The sequence below is a fragment of the Jaculus jaculus genome, chromosome 13 (assembly GCF_020740685.1).
Source record: "Jaculus jaculus isolate mJacJac1 chromosome 13, mJacJac1.mat.Y.cur, whole genome shotgun sequence".
Lineage (NCBI taxonomy): Eukaryota > Metazoa > Chordata > Mammalia > Rodentia > Dipodidae > Jaculus > Jaculus jaculus.
The window spans coordinates 93,734,835-93,752,300 of record NC_059114.1 but is presented as its reverse complement, the minus strand read 5'-3'; the positions used below and the strand labels follow the sequence as shown (position 1 = coordinate 93,752,300).

The following is a 17,466-nucleotide window of genomic DNA, read 5'->3' as shown; positions in this document are numbered from 1 at the left end:
TTAGGGTCCAATTGCCCTCCCTAGTCATATAATAACTAGAACAATTCACCTTTTTTAATTAAATAATTTTTTTTATTATGAAACAGAAAATGCCAAGAGCATGTAAACAATACAGTTCTAGTTCCCAAAAGTTCCGTGAGGAATGGGTCTTCCTTCCAGCTGGCTGCGTGAGCCAGCGTCAGGGGAGCCATGTGGTCAGGGGTCACAGAAAGACCAACAGCAGCACAGGACCTATGGTCTAAGGGAGCACATCTTTGGAAGTATCCCAAGACTTCTCTCCCAGTACTCTGTGTTCCCCTAGCTCAGAGAAGGCCTAACTCCATGATTTGATGTACCTGGAAGTATTTACAAACAAGAGCTTTGGGCAAACCAAAAAACCAAAGGCAAAATGAAATACATAAACATGCTTTTGTTCCAACATTGTCACTTCAATATAAAAGTCAAAGAAAATTATAACTGCAAAAGATAGAGACACGGGGGGCTAGAGAGATGGCTTAGCGGTTAAGCGCTTGCCTGTGAAGCCTAAGGACCCCGGTTTGAGGCTCAGTTCCCCAGGTCCCATGTTAGCCAGATGCACAAGGGGAGCACGCGTCTGGAGTTCGTTTGCAGAGGCTGGAGGCCCTGGCGCGCCCATTCTCTCTCTCCCTCTATCTGTCTTTCTCTCTATGTCTGTTGCTCTCAAATAAATAAATAAAATGTTTAAAAAAAGAAAAAGAAAACTGTGTGGGGGAAGACAGTGCCATCCTTGTAAAAAAAAAAAAAAAAAGATAGAGACACGGATAATCTACCTACACCTCAGAAGAATCGCATTTTTGCACACATAAGTAGTGGAGTGTTCATACATTTCTTTTTTAATTCTGGAGTTGTCATATTTGCCAGAGAAGAGAGACAGAAACCAAATTCACATACCTGCCACTGTCAACATACAGGCTTTGTGCATATATCATTATCATAATACTCCCCCCAGATTATTTCCAAATTCAGGCAATTTAATGATAATTAAACACACTTAAAAGTTGGCTTTATGAGGGCTGCAACACCCTCCAACCACCTGAATTTTTCCCTTCTAATACATAGATTTACAAGACAACAGAGTAATAACTTATTATCCTCTATCACAGCAAAACACATTCAGTCTCTAGGAAAGACAGTCCTTTCTTGTTCATTCATTTCATTTACATATGTCCCAATCACTTGATCTTTTCTGAAGAGAACATTTTTTCAGCTATTTCTGATCTAGTCATAATTTCCTCATCTGAATATACTAACACTGGAAGAGCTACATCTGTGAACGAAGAGGGAATATTTTCTTCCACCCACTTCAAATCTTCATCAAAATTATCAGAAGTAGGTTTAGCTGTTCCATTTGAAACTGTTTTGGAAGCTCTTAATTTTATTCCTTCAGTTAAATTTTCAGATGTTACCATGAACTCTTCAACTTTATCGTCAGAATAATCTATTAAGGGCATGAAGGAATATCTCTGATTATTTGCTGATGGTCTCCACAAAAACATTATCACAATAAGGATAAGTGAGAAAAGGAAGCTCCAAAATGCATCATCAACCGAGAGTTTCATCCAGTCTTGCATTTTGCAATTCTAAATGTCTTAGCTGTCCATACCATAAACACAATGGAAGCCAGGACAGCAAAGATGAGAGTATTTTTAAAGTGCCTATATAATGAGAACTTCACAGTGTTCTTTATTAGCCTTAGAGTCGTCATAGTTTGTGCCAAACTTATAAAAATGAACCATACAAAAATGGAGTCAATAACTGCTAACATAATGTCACCCAGAACAGCAGCTAAATGTTTAGAACCCCCAATGACTCTCATCACGCCTTCAATGGCTGCAAAGATAAAATAAAACAGTCCCAGTGCAATCACCCAGCGCATGACTTCCTAAACAGGCTTCACCATGCCATAACCCAAGCTCACAATGATCACAAGGAGGTGAGCCAATGTCCTCTCAATCGCAGATATCAACTCCGCAAATATCAACACACCTTGGGTTGACAGTCCAGTGCTGTTGATGTTTTGGTATTCACTGTAGAATACTGCTTTTTCAAGCATTCCTAAAAAAATAACAGCTGCAGTCCAGAACTGGATTCTTAAAATATCTTTCCAGTAACAGGCCGACCACATCAGCCAGAGTACACCATATAATATATAAACAATGCACATCACCATGTAAAAAATCATTAGAGGCCAATCTGATGTGGATATATATCCATGTGGCCCCATCACAGAAAGAGAAACATTAAAATTCCCACTGGTGTCTGTTTTTTCTGTCTTAATAGAAAAAATGAAGATATAAAAGCCATCTCTCTGTAAATCACTATTACAATCTAAGTTTTCATTTTTTGTTGTCCAACAGTCAATGTTCTTGAAAAAAGTACAAAAGTCTTCATCAACACAAAGTTCACATTTTTGGGACATCTCCTATCCAAGGTAAAATTCTATATTATAATTTATTTCCACACTTCTTTTCCTCCAGCTCAGGATATTCATTGTGACAGGTGTGATACTTCAAATACCACTCTATGGTAAACTTCACAGGCCCAGAACAACTGAATGACTTAACAGAAAACTTGATCTCAGTGGAGTTAAACATAGTTTTCCTAAATACCCAAGGTCCTGTTTTGTTGACTGTCTCTGTCCAGAGTCCGGCTCGGGGAGTCGGTGGGTATCTTGACGGAAGCCGTGCCGCTCCTAGAGCAATTCACTTTCATAGTACAACTTTCCAGAGCAGTTAAAGTGGGGCTTAGTTTTTAAATTTGTTATACATATACAGTCAACCTTTCTCCATAGAAAGTGTCTTTCTCTGTCTTTTTTTTTTTCAAGGCAGGGTCTTGCTGTACAGGGTCACGTGGAATTTACTACATAGTCTCAGGGTGGCCTGGAACCTATATCAACCCTCCTACCTCTGCCTCCCGAGTGCTGGGATTAAGGCATGTGGCACCATGCCTGGTTATGTCTTTTTCTTTCTTTGCAGGCTCTTTTTCTTCTTTCTATTATTTTCTCCCAAATTTTTGTTCTAATAACAAAACCAAAGCATATTTTATAGCAAAATATTCTTTTTGAGTTCTAAATAAAGGCACAGAGTATGTGAAGTACAGATTATTTTAATTGCTATTTTAAAGTTTGGCTCCACAGTAATTTGGTTGGCTTTTGGCATTATTCACTGTGTATTAAGCTCAATTAATCTTTTTATATGCTTTTAAATAAATTTCTATGAGTAATCCAGAACCTAAATCCCTGAGATAAAAAAATAAATATCAGCCTTGATATAGTTACCATTTTGAGAGCTTTTTGGTTTCATTAAGTTGGTTGGGAGTTAGAAACTCTTAGAGTGCAATGATGTGATTGTAAGCAGTGAGCAGTGAGCTCCTCTGGTGCTAATGTGAGAGCAGCATAAGCCGAGGGATTTGGTAAACTGACCAATCACTGCATTGTGTGTCAGGCGTAAAATTCATGATAGGTGTTTGTAGACCACATGGATATAGCTCTCTGTACAAACCACCTGTAGAACTGATTAAGAAGTACAGTAAAAGGGGCATTATTATCCTACCCACAAATACTTATTAAACATCTAAGCTGAAGCTGTTTTGATGTGATCATGAATGAGAAGCAAGAATAATCTTGTTCTCACAGGAATCAGCAATGAACCAGAGATGCTTGGTGTGTTGGTCTTCTCTTCAGTTAGCTTAGCAATAAACAAGAAATTCTAGATTTTCAGAGATAAGACTTTAGAAATTTTAAATGACTGAAGTTAAACAATGTGTTGTTTAGGTATATGTGTGTAGTATGTGCCTAATGCACATGCGCATGCCTCATAATACTAATTATATTTGCCCAAATACATATGTGTATTTTTTGTTTTTGTTTTTTTGAGGTAGGGCCTTTCTTTAGCCCAGGCTGAACTAGAATTAACTTTGTAGTCTCAAGTTGGCTGTTGCAGTCAGGAGGTTCTCATTGCTAGTAGAAATCACCCAAACAAGAGCAACTTGTGGGAAAAAGAGGTTTATTTTGGCTCATAGGCTCGAGGGGAAGCTCCACAAAAGCAGGGGGAAATGGTAACATGAGCAGAGGGTGGACAATAGCAACAGGAGGGTGTGCCAAACACTGGCAGGAGGAAACTGGCTATAGCACCCATAAGCCCACCCCGACAATACACTCCCTCCAGGAGGCATTAATTCCCAAATCTCCATCAACTGGGAACCTAGCATTCAGAATACCTAAGTTTATGGGGGACACCTGAATCAAACCACCACATTCTGCCCCTGACTCCCATAAACTGATATCTATACATGATGTAAAATACAATGCATCAATCCAACTATAAAAGTCCCCATAGCTTTTATCAATTCCAATGATGTTCAAACATCCCCATAGTCCAAGCTCTTTTAACTGAGCCATAATAACCAAAAAATTGCTCCCCCAAACCCATAATGGCACAGAATAAACATTCACACTGCAAAAGATGGCAATGGGCACAGCAAAGAAATATTCAATCAATACAAGATTTAAAGCAACTAGGGTAAACATCAAACTCTGTAGCTTCAAGTCCAACAACTCTAGCCAGTGACAAATCTCCAAGTCTGGTAATTCTAACAAGCAACAAGTCTCTGGCTTTCCAATCCTGCCCCTCTAGGTAGGCTACTCACAGCCCTGGTAAACTTCATCAGGGTTTGCAGCTCTCCTTAGCAGCCATCTCGTGGTCCTAGTATCTCCACTGGGTCTCCACTGCAATCCATGGTTTATTCTCATGGCACCATGGGGTCTCCATGCAGGCATCCAGCAAACCTGCTTCACACTGCCCATGGCCATTTCCAAAACACAAGACTGTGTTGCAAATTCAATGACCCTCTCTTTCCTGCATTTCTTATACTCCACAATACCAGGTAGGGTGCCAATTTGTTAATCAATGGGGGAATAAACCAGACTTTGAAGAACAGGACACTCCTTGAGCACTCAGGTGCCTTCCAAAGAGTTTACATTCTTCTGGTTGTCCCAGTGCAGGTCTGCTGGCCCAATCTCAAAGGTTGTTATCTCTTAATTGCAGCTGAATGGGCTGCAGTTTACCCAAGGATTTTTTTTTTCTCCCTGTGCCATATACCTCTGCTCACACCAGTTCATTTCTACACAAAGAAACCTTGTAGGTGTCTCTGATCAACAGCTCACTGTGGATGTTAACCACATGCTGGCACTGGGAGTTACAGGCCAGCTCCAAGGAAAAGAAGGAAGAAAAAGATAGGTAATATAAAATAGATAGAAATCAAAGAGAGAAGATGGAATGAGAGAAAGAGAGAGAGAGAGAGAAATAGGAGAAGATTAAGGTTAGTTTTATCATACCCTCTCCAGGGCCCTGTGATTCAGGTGTTCCCTCTATGGACTGGACGAAGGGTCAATCATTTAGTTTGTCTTTTAGGATGCAGAATTTACATTACATTGCCATTTGGGTCCAATTTTGTGTCCCCACCCCTACTCTTGCCCTATCTTCCTGGCCAACCCTCCCTATTGTCCGGTCCTTGAGATACTTATTAGGCATGTCAGCATCTTAGGCAGATTCAGGTTAGGAGTCACAGATGAGTGAGACCATGCAATAATTATCTTTCTGTGATTAGGTGAGTTTGCTAAGAATGATCTGTTCTAATTTCAGCCATTTTTCTTCAGATTTCATTGTGCCATTTTCCTTACTGCTGTGTAGAATTCCATTGTGTAGATATACCACATCTTGGTTATTCACTTGTTTAACGATGGACATCTGGGTTGATTCCAGGTCTTAGCTATTATTAATTAAGCAGCTATAAAAATGGTTGAACAAATCTCTGGACAGGAGTGATTTAAATAGCATCTAAAATGCTGTGTGGATGTGAAATTTTATTTGGGGATCAGTGGTGCTGCTGGTTGGGAAAGAATCACAAGGGAGGAGTATGGTGGCTTGATCAAGGCATCCCCATAAACTTATGTATTCTGAATGCTAGGACCTCAGCTGGTGGAGGTTTGAGAATTGAAGCCTCCTGGAGGCATTGTATTGTGGGGGCAGGATTATGGGTGTTATAGCTAGCTTCCTTTTGCCAGTGTTGGCACACTCTCCTGATGTTGTCCAAGAAGGTGATGTCCACTCTCTGCTCATGCCATTGTTTTCCCCTGCCATCATGGAGCTTCCATGTCTGTAAGCTGAAATAAACCCTTTCCTCTCACAAGCTGCTTTTGGTCTAGTGTTTTCTGAGCAATACAAAGCTGACTGCAACAGGAGTGATAACCCAAGTTCTTTAAAACCAACAATATCATGGATATAGCACTGAACTATGAGTAAGGAAGTCAGGATCTATTTCTGGCTTTGTTCTTAAGAACTTGGGGTAACCCAGCACTTGGGAGGCAGAGGTAGGAGGATCGCCGTGAGTTCGAGGCCACCCTGAGACTACATAGTGAATTCCAGGTCAGCCTGAGCCAGAGTGAGACCCTACCACGAAAAACCAAAAAAAAAAAAAAAAAAGAACTTGGGGTAAGTTTCTTGGCACACTGCCTTATCTATGGAACAATTTTTTAATTCTTTTAAATTAAAATGGTCTATATTATGTTATGTAGATCAACACATACTTTACAAAAACATGACATATGCAATAGTGTTCTAAAATATCTTCTTCCAGACTTTCCATTCAAGCTTGTATATTTTAACACTAAAGATAAATTTAAACTAGATAATAAGGAAGTGCTAAATATAGAAGCCTGTGACCATCCAAGTATTCCAGCAAGTATTTTATAAGATGGCATCATGAACACATTAATAATAAATACTTGGTTAAGGGTACTTACAATTAAATTCCTATGTACTTATAACTTTAAAGATAATCATTGCCTTTTTTACTTTCCTTCAGAAATTCTTTCATAATGGAAATAAAGAACTCTTTTAATTTATTAATTCCTCAAGACTTCATGTCATTTCTGTCTTAAAGATGTCATTGAAATTTGATATGCTTAATAAGAGAAGAAGACATACTATTTTTAAGTATACCCTTGGTTAGGGCTTTACAAGATATTAGTGTCATTTCGTTGCTTAGCTTTAAAATTAAAATGTCTCTATATGACATATTTTCAGAGCTATATATACACATGAGTGGTGTATACATTGTTTACTGAAGATGAGCTTCTTGAAATTATAATTTCACATATTCTGAGAAAAAAGACATACTATTTTAAAAGATTTTTCTGAAAGAGACATTCTTTTTTCTAGCAGTTTCAGTATGTTTCCTTGACAACATTGCTCTAAGACTGTCTCTTTGTGGTGCTAAAGAATCTGTGGTAAATGATTGATGTCAATTTTAAATATAGGAGATGTGAATACATCATGTGTACTTAAACATGTTGCTGTAATCATACAACAAAGTGAGGTCACCAGCACACTGTTTAAAGGTAGATTAGATTTTTTATTTAGAAACATAAAATTTTCTAAACATGAAGCTTTGAAAACTAAAATAATAAACAAAATTTTCAGAATAAATAGATATATCACTACCACTGGCACTTTAAATGTCACTGACATAGACCTTTTCCAAATGCAGACCTAAACATCATTACTGAGTTGTAAACTGGACTAGGTGCTGAAGTTTAGTTGGTAATTATCTCCTTGGAAAGTAATAATTAAATAGAGAAAACAGCATTCACTATGCAGTAAATAGAACTAACATTGTGCCTTTATCTCACATCAAGTGGATTAAGACAAGACATTCCAAGAATTATAGCCAGGAATATCCCGGATGCCCCCAAAACATTATAGGTCATTGCTGAGGTCCTTGGTTTCCCACCAGGAATAGATGGTAAGACCCTATTGCTGAAGATTCCACATACTTGGGCTGCAAGGCCACTGAGAAATCCTGCTGGAACTGAGCTGATAACCTCCTCCATGTAGACCAGCTGACAGAAAGCTGGAAGAAGCCATTCTACATGCAGTTCATTGGGAGAAAGAGAAAACACCAGTGAAAGAGATACTCAGCAGTGGACACTGCACACCATATATTTGGCTAGCCCAGTCAAATGAGCCAATGGATGCAATAGTGGCATGTCTGTCATGGTGGAAACCAACTGTCCTCTAATTGGACTGGAGGCCCCCTCCATGGGAGGGAATACATCCCTGATACTGAAAACTTAAAACAGGGGTAGTCATGAGTCCTGGGGGTGTAACGTCTGCTGCTGTCTGGCTAAATGTATATACTATGCTTATCAAACTGCCGAGTAAGCACTTTTCTTAATTTTCATACTTATATTAATGCCACTCTCATTTTTAGTAGAGAATCTTCTCGTTTCAGATGGCAGTGACCTTGGGATGACTCAGAAGGCATCATGGTGCTGGAAAGAAGTGACAGGAGTGCTCAGTACTGCAATATCTCTATCACACCTTCCAAAGCTCAGGGTCTATTGTGGAAGAGGTGGCAGAAAAAAATGTAAGAGCCAAAGGAAGGGTAGGACTCCTTACAATGTGCTTCCCCCAGAGACAAAATGGCCTGGATATCTGTGACCTCACAGTGCCTGACACTACCTACACACGACCATCATATTAGGAGGAAAAGACTATGACATCAAAATAAAAGAGAGACTGACTGAGATAGGGAGAATGGAGTTCCAAAGGGGGAAGTGGGGAAAGGGACGATATTACCTTGTGATTTTTTTTATAATCATGGAAATTGTTAATAAAAAAATTGAAAAGAAAAAAACAAAATTACCTTTCTCCTGCTACAGGGTTGGAACTAACTGCCTTCTGTTTCATAGATAACTTCTCAAGAAGGATCACTCTAGTGTTAAATCTAATACTTAGCATATGTGTGACTGATACTCCATTTTGGAATCATGAAAAATTAAATGCAGCCAAACCCTCCAATTGTGGGAGGAACTATAGAACAAAAATATACTTCTTAAACTTTTTTAAAAACACATGCATTACTAATCCACTACAGCTGGATGCTAACAGTGAAATGACTATCTTTCAACATATCCTTCTACCACTACGACTTATAGCTGATACAACAATTACAATGTGTAAAGTCCACCATTGCAAATTGGGAATTCAAACTGCTGATGTGCAATGAGATGGAACAAGAGAAGATGGCACTGGCCTGACATCATAGTGTTGAAATCACATCAGGGTGATTTATCACCTTGAAATATCCCTGTAGGAAGCAGGAGTCAAAGCAGATTTTCTGTGCTGCAAACCTTGAAGCAAACACTGGAGACTGAAAGTAAGAGGAATTAAAAGAAATCTTCGACAGAAATTAGCATGCTGCATCTCTAACCCTCTCAAATGTGAGATAGGACTATTGAAAAGATTACTTCCCAAGGCTTCCAATAGTTATAGTTCATGGTGTTCTACTGGCTCTTACTTGAATAAAATAATTCCATGACTTTCTAATGAGAAACTAAAGAACATGGTGGAGGGTGGAATCAAAGGAGCTGTGTGAGGTATTTGCAAATTCTCTAGTCAGGTAGATGGAATCCAAGAAGGCTATTAATCATGCAACTGTGCCTGGTTAAGTGGTTGGCCTGATGGTAGGCTAAAACTCCAAAACCAACATCCTTATTGGCATCTGTTTATCTTATTATATTGTACAATTGATCTGCACATGCTGATATGATGATTCTTAGCTCTGTTAAGGTAAAGCATCAATGAATTTTTGTATTTTCTCCTAAACCCTAACATCATGACATCTATCAAAGTAATATTTGTTTCATTTAGTAGTACTTAGAAAATATTTATAAGGTGCTAAGATGCACTAAAATGTTTAAAATATTTATTAATTTAAAGAATAATGGCCCCAAACCAAGATATAGGCATCACAGTGTAGACATTGTGAGTAAATCACAGCAGGAATCACAGGCCTTTGGCATTTGGAAGGTGCATTGTTATTGGTTCCCATAAGAGTTTGTTACAAATCTCACATGTACCAAACACCATACTAGGCAATGATTATGATGGCTTGAATCAGGTTTCCCCCATAAATTTATGTTGTTTGAATGCTTGGTCCCTAGCTGATGCCAATTTGGGAGGTGGAAACTTTCTGGAGGAAGTGTGTTGTTGGGGGCAGGCTTAGGGCTTTTATAGCCCAGCTCCCCTTTGTGAGAACTGGGCTTCATCTCCTGATGCTTTTTACATTTGCTGTGGCAAGGAGGTGATGTCTAGCCTCTGCTTGTGCCATGCTTTTACCTGCCATAATGAAGCTTCCCCTTGAGACCATAAGGCAAAATACATCATTTCCTCCCATTAGCTGCTTTTGGTTGGGTGCTTTGTCTTCAGCAACACAAAGGTAACCACAACAGTGCTCAAAATACTTTTTAAAAAATGTATTTAGTTATTTGAGAGGGAAAGAGCAGAGTGAGAGAGACAGAAAGAGAGTGAGAGAGAATGGGCTCACCAGGCTTCCAGCCACTGCAAACGAACTCCATATGCATATGTCACCTTGTGCATCTGGCTTACATGGGTACTGGGGAATCAAACCAAGGTGCTTTGGCTTTGCAGCCAAGCACCTTAACTGCTAAGCCATATCTCTAGCCCCCGCAAATCCTCTTTCATCTGCATGGATAAATAGCTACAACCAGACCTAGACAGAGGAAGATTCCTAAACTTACATTAGAATTCTCAATTTATCCTTATACTTTTTTATGTAATGAATTGAATATAGGTTGCATTATTGGCTCAGTCATTCTCAAATAATTATTGGTCAGTTTCTGAGTTCAAGAATCCTTCTAGGCATTTTGATACACAGATATAGATAAACAGATAGATCTGTATTAATAGAAATAGAAAATACAGACTTTACACACACACACACACACACACACACACACACACATACACATGAGTAGATTCAACATGACTTTACATTAAGAATCTTAAAACAATGAAATAAGCCACTTTACCAAAAACTCGTAAAATCAGTCTTATTTTTGTCTGGTTTGTCTCATGTTGTAAAATTCGCATCCCACTTGTATAGCAAAATGCTATTTTGAGAGCATACTGTAAGGATTCTATGATTGAAGGCTTTGTGTGTCATCATGAGAAGAATCTTTTATTTATTTATTTTCTCAATTTTTATTAACATTTTCCATATTATAAAAAATAACCCATGGTAAAACCCTTCCCCCTTCCCCTTTGAAATTCCATTCTCCATCATATCCCCTCCCCATCTAAATCAGTCTCTCTTTTATTTTGATGTCATGATCTTTTCCTCCTCTTATGATGATCTTGTGTAGGTAGTGTCAGAATCTTCTCTTTTATTTTTTATAATCTTTAGTTTTACCATAAGTCTTACTGTCCTTTGCATTTCTTGTTTGTTTATTACACATTTAAATGTATGAAATCTTGGGTTACATAAAAAATAAATTACATCATTTTCATAAGTGTTACAGAAATTTTTAAATAGTTGTTTTATTCATTATGTACTATGTACCCCTGCAACGTTAACATATATTATTAAATATTTTTTGCATGTGTATGGGGTGTGAGTGTGTGCATGCATGCTTGTGTGGATGTTTGTATGGATGTCCATATGTGTGTGTGTGTGTGCGTGTGCATGTATGTGTATAGGGTGATGTACGTTGTATTACCTGATCACTCTCCACCTTATTTTATTGAGAGAATTTCTCACTTGGATCTAGAGCTTGCTTGGGTTTTTACTAGACAGCTTGGCCCAGGGATCCTGTGTCTGCCTCTTCAGTGTTGTTATTATAGATGGGCTATCACACCCTCTGGCATTTACATGTGTGCTGGGAATAGGAACTCTGGTCCTCTTGCTTATGTGGCAAATGCATTATCCAGTGAACCATCTTCTAATCCCAATATATGTTAATAATTTTTCTTAAGTACATCTATTTCACAAAGTAATATGTTTGGATGCAAACTATCCTAAGAATATTTATATAAATTTTGATTTGATATCCATAAAACTCCAATTTTGTTTAGTTCAGTAATCATGGATGTGTGATATTGCTATATCTTTTAAAAATATATATTAAATATATTTATTTACTAGAGAGAGAGAGAGAGAGAGAGAGAGAGAGAGAGAGAGAGAGAGAATGAGTGTACTTGGGCTTCCAGCCACTGCAAATGAACTCCATATGCATGCACCACCTTGTATATCTGGCTTATGTGGGTCCTGAGGAATTGAACCTGGGTTCTTTGTCTTTGCAGCTAAGGGCCTAACTGCTAAGCCATCTCTCCAGCCCTCTTCCTACTCTTGATGAAATGTTTAGGAGAATACTGTAATTTATGTATACATAATACACTGTGTAATTCTGAGCATGCTAAAAATATACTCAGTACTTGTCATCACAATAATACCAGTCAACAATATAGTATTCCTTATCACTCAATTATCCAAATGGTATGTATGTATGTATGTATGTATTTATTATATGATTTGCATTGTATTGTAATTTTTTGAGGCAAGGGTTCCTTTAATCCAGGCTGACTTGGAGTTCTCTATATCCCTGTGCTAGGCATCAACTCATGGTGATCCCCCAGCCTCAGGCTCTCTAGTTTTGGGATTATGGGCCTGCATCACCATATCTGGAGTGATACATATTTATAGGTCGTGCTGTATGTCTCCAATATGGCAAACCACTGAGGAACAAAACAATCATAGGGTCTTCCTTCATAGAGTTTTGAACTAGTTCTTAGGCAGAAATATGACAAAAGATACATTTGTTATTGATTTTGTTCAATTGTCTTAGTGTATTAAACAGCCAAAATGGTAAATAATTTTAACATTATACTGACTCTCTCTTTTATTGTGAAAAGAACATAATCATTAATCTGGATTGTTCTTATAGTTTAGGAGAAAAGTTGAGTAACAAACCTTATGCAGTTCTGTTGTGTTCTGGGAAAAATCTATGTATATTTATAGAACATGTCAAGTTTCTTAGAAACCTCAGCAATAGCTCCTTTGGACACCTTTTGATTATCATGTATCTACACTGTCACTAAAACTGGGGTATACTTTTTAAAATACCCTAAGAGTTAAAATCAGCTATTATGGCATCTTAATGAAGTTTGCTATCAGTTGGTAAGTTTTATGATAATTCCAAAATGTCATCATTGTGCTATTTATCTGAAAATAACACTTTCTTTCTTGATAGCAAAAATTATGTTTCTTAAATTTATAAGCAAAAACTGAGGGGGAAATGATAACGTGTTATTTTTATGGTATGTCTCTCATAATATGATAGCTAAAAAAGGTGGAAATTTGCAGCTTCAATTAGTAATTGTTCTGGTAAAATTGTGGTGCATTTTAGGTGTATGGGCTAAGGTAAACCACTCCCTGCAACCTCAGAGGCATATGCTTACACAGAGAGGAACACTAAGGAAAATTGCAGAATTCTAATTCAAAGATTATGTTTATTTCAACATTCTAAAGCCATTGCTCTAAAAAGCAGCAATGGAAGAGGACAAAAAGAATGAAACACAGATATTAAAATCTGACAGGTTGCACTTGTTTACACTGTACAAATTGGTATTTAAAATAAATTTCATTACTGAATACCTAAGGTGCATTTCTCCCCATTTTTCTTCAAATGTCCTTCCTAATTATATGTTCATGCATAGTGTCAACTTCCTCTGAAGACTTTATTTTTGTTTTAACTTGAATCTATGCAGTATTTCCTTTTAATTACTGTTCATGCACCCTCAGTGTGAATAATGCCTAGAGCAGATGGTGTTTCCTTCTATAAAGATATATTTAGCCAAATATCAAACAGAGTTAATTTCTGAAGTCTTATGAGCACCCTTCTGCCTGTTTGCATGTCTATGTCACAATTACTTAGGTACATGGCATCACTAAGATCATTTTGTCAGATCTGTGTGATCATTTCTAGCCAGCACTGTATCCCAGATACAGAAATATACTCCAGGAATTGAGGAACTTCTGCTATAAAAGTATTTATACAATATTCTATAAATAAATACAATTAAACACAGGTCAAAGTTACTACTTCTCAAACCCAAACACAGAGACATATTGTTTAACTTCTATATTTTGGATGTCTACCCTACATGGTTTTATCCTTGAAGAGTATATTATATGATAAATTTTCAGTGTTATTCCTTTCTATATTACAATGAACTATTTTCTTCAGTGAAACACATTACTATTCCTGGTGATTATCTTTGACATGATAATTGATAGTATTAGTTACAGTCGGCAGTGTAAACTATAGAGAATAGTTACAAACCATTTTGTTACTTTGTCATTTTCTAATATGACAAGTGGGGCAATTGAAGTAGTCACATATTACAGTATCACAAGGTATATGTAATATATTGGACAATACAACATTGCAACGGAATTAAGTTTCTATTTTTTTAAAAGGCAATATATGAGCTGCGTTGGAAGAGAATATTTGGAAAGGAACCATAAATAATCCTTTCAAACCATGACAGGCAATTTTACTTGCACATAAATGAGCGATTTTATTTTATTTTATTTTATTTTTTTGTTTTTTCGAGGTAGGGTCTCACTCTAGCCCAGGCTGACCTGGAATTCATTATGGAGTCTCAGGGTGGCCTTGAACTCACAGCGATCCTCCTACCTCTGCCTCGTGAGTTCTGGGATTAAAGGCGTGTGCCACCATGCCCGGCTCAAATGAGCGATTTAAATAAGCAGAAATTCACTTTTTGGCAAGTACCTTACAAAGATCTAGTTCATACCATAAACAATTAATTTGAATATAGAAATTATCATTTAGAATTCCTCTCTTAGGAAACTGTTTCCAACCACTGAGGATATGTTTTCTTTTTTTAACTAGGGAAGCAATTTTATTCTGCATTGTATGTCAGATTATACAGTAAATTAACAATCACAGTGGACTAATTTTTTTTGTACATGCTATTAAAATACAATTTGTAAAATGAAATTATGCATATATGGTGGTACTCATAAGTAAGCTAACTCAAAGGCTATAAAATAATGAGAAACATTGATGAAACAAATGACACTTCTGTATTCTCATATTTCATTGAGCATCAAAAACCACCAATCTTTTTTGTCATATCACCTGATAACGATTTTATTTTAGAGTTTTTAATGTTTATTATTATTATTATTAATATCAAGATGTATCATATGGATGCATCATTTGTTGGTGTCCTCTTTTCCTAGTCTCTGCCCCCATTCTGTTGGGGATGCTCCTTATTGGGATGCATGTGTTCTCCATGGGGTTGTGGTTTATGCAATGTGGGAGCAGTAGTCAGTTATATTTGGGGGAAGGAATACTTCTGGGCATGTTGTCTCGATCTGTGGCCCTTACAACCTTTCTACCTCCTCTTCTGAAAAATTCCCTGAGCTGTGAAAAAACCACCAATCTTTTAGTCCTTTTCTTGTACATTATTCTGTATCCACACTCTCTGCATCTGATTGGATCCCTGGATTTGGTTTCATTTTCCATGTGACAGTCTCTATATATATAGATCAGTGGCTGCTGCTTTGGGGGCTGGACATTCTTCTGGGTATCCATTGTTAATCTCTACATAGCCCACAGATGCTTCCCTTCTCATCGCATGCACTGAGAATATGTTTTATCAAATAACTATTTTACATTAAAAATTTTATAATTAACCATTTTCTATAAATGTTCTCTCACATCAAAAACAGTCTATCAAGAGAAGCACAAAATAGGGAACAGTAAAGTTCAAAGGAGTGGTGCCATCAGGAGCTCATAATGTCAGTGGAAAGAGAAGCCACTCATGACCAGGACCCACCACTAAATAACAATTGTTAAAGCTCATTTGTTCTGGGCTTGCTCACAGCTCACTGTCTTCCTACTTTTCTACTATCAACTTCACTCATTTCCTTTGCTTTTCATTTATTCCACTTATCTATTAAGTATCTAGTATCTGACTCAAGCAACAAAAGCAAACATGGTCAGAGCATCCCTTCTGGGATGTACACTTTAGCTGCTAGATTTTAATCATTATGACAAAATATTTGAGACTATCAAACCAGAAGTGGGAAAAACTTATTTATTTGACTCATAATTTCAGAAGTGTCAGTCTTGGTCACTTGATCATGTTGCTTTGGACCTGTGGCAAAGGAGAACATAATGTCACCAAGCACATAAGGAGGATGCCTGGTCCCCTCATGCTGGTTGTGGTAGAGGAAGAGAGAGAAAGAGAGAGAGAGAGAGAGAGAGAGAGAGAGAGAGAGAGAGAGAGAGAGAGAGAACGGGCTGGAGTATCAATATCCCCTTCAAGGGTATGCCTCCAATGACATAATTTTCTTCTACTTGGTTCCACCTCAGAAAGGTTCTACCATGTCCCAGGTCACTGGCTAGCAATCAAGTTTTTAACATATGGCCTTTTGGGGGGATTACTTTCTAGATTCAAACTGTACCAGGCAGAGAAGATAGATGCTTAAACTGACAAACATAGAGGTAAATGTTAGTATGATAAAGTGCTATGAAGGAAAAGTATATGGCATTATGTCAGGTCACTACAGGAGGGTTTAATATAGTCAGAGAGAGAGAGAGAGAGTGAGAGAGTTAAGTCTTCTCTAGAAGATTGACATATTTAGTAGGCATGTGAGCTTGTCATATGTAGAGGGATGGCAGAAGAGATGAAGCATTACAGGCAGAAGGAAAAATGTATGTGGAAGGAGACTATTTATAACATAGTCCACTGAACAAGAGAAAAAGTGAAGAGTGGAATGAAGTCTTAGAGAAAATACTAAGATCTAAAATGGCAGGAATTTATATTAAGTACTTATACATTTATTCTACTAATAATGAAAAGCCATAAATATATTCAAACATGAGGTGACAGGGTAATATTTGAAGGAAACACTCTCACCATGGTCTGTAAACAAAGAATGGGAAAAAGAGAAATAGAAAAGAAAATCAGGACATAGGCATAGAGGCCATTGTAGTATTTAAGGATCGAAGATGACAAGGTAGGAAGCTGAAAGGCAAGGGGCAGTAATAATATTCCAGAGGCAGAGATATCCCTGTGAGAGACAGTTAAGTGGTTACTCTTACAAAACTCAGAGATGGATTGGATATAAGATGTAAAGGGTACCCAGAAGAACTAGGGTGATGCTCTGTTCTGGCTTTGATAATGATGCAGTATGGCAACATTTACCAAGAGATAAGATACATGAGAAGGATGAAATCTGATGGTGAAGGTGGAGAGTAAGGAGGGCAGATCAAGAGGTTATGCAGACAGAATTTCCAGTGTTCTAGATGTGAAGTAGTAAAGGAGACAATCAGGCCGATGGCTCTGGATTCTGGAGCAGATGTCTTCTTCAAGCTACTGATCTGTGAGTTGTCTGTGTGCAGGAGAGACTTGAACTTTGACTGTGGAATAAGGATAAAAAGCTCTGGCATTTAGCTTGAGGAAATCTAACACTTGATGTCTTGACTTGGAGAATCAGCTTGCAAAGGTTATTTATATTCTGTGGTCCCCTTCATGAGTCCATATGACTTAA

At 37.6% G+C, this 17,466-nt stretch overlaps 1 protein-coding gene and 1 pseudogene across 1 annotated transcript; both read right to left on the bottom strand.

Annotated features, from left to right (window-relative positions):
* Nucleotides 1-1,159: 1,159 nt before the first annotated feature.
* LOC101611948 lies at nt 1,160-10,973 on the bottom strand (annotated as a pseudogene).
* Nucleotides 10,974-15,235: 4,262 nt separating this feature from the next.
* Nucleotides 15,236-15,502, bottom strand: LOC105943665 (DNA-directed RNA polymerases I, II, and III subunit RPABC4-like). The gene has a single exon (XM_045132165.1). It carries the CDS (start codon nt 15,500-15,502, stop codon nt 15,236-15,238), a length of 267 nt encoding a protein of 88 aa, XP_044988100.1.
* Between the last annotated feature and the right edge of the window lie 1,964 nt (nt 15,503-17,466).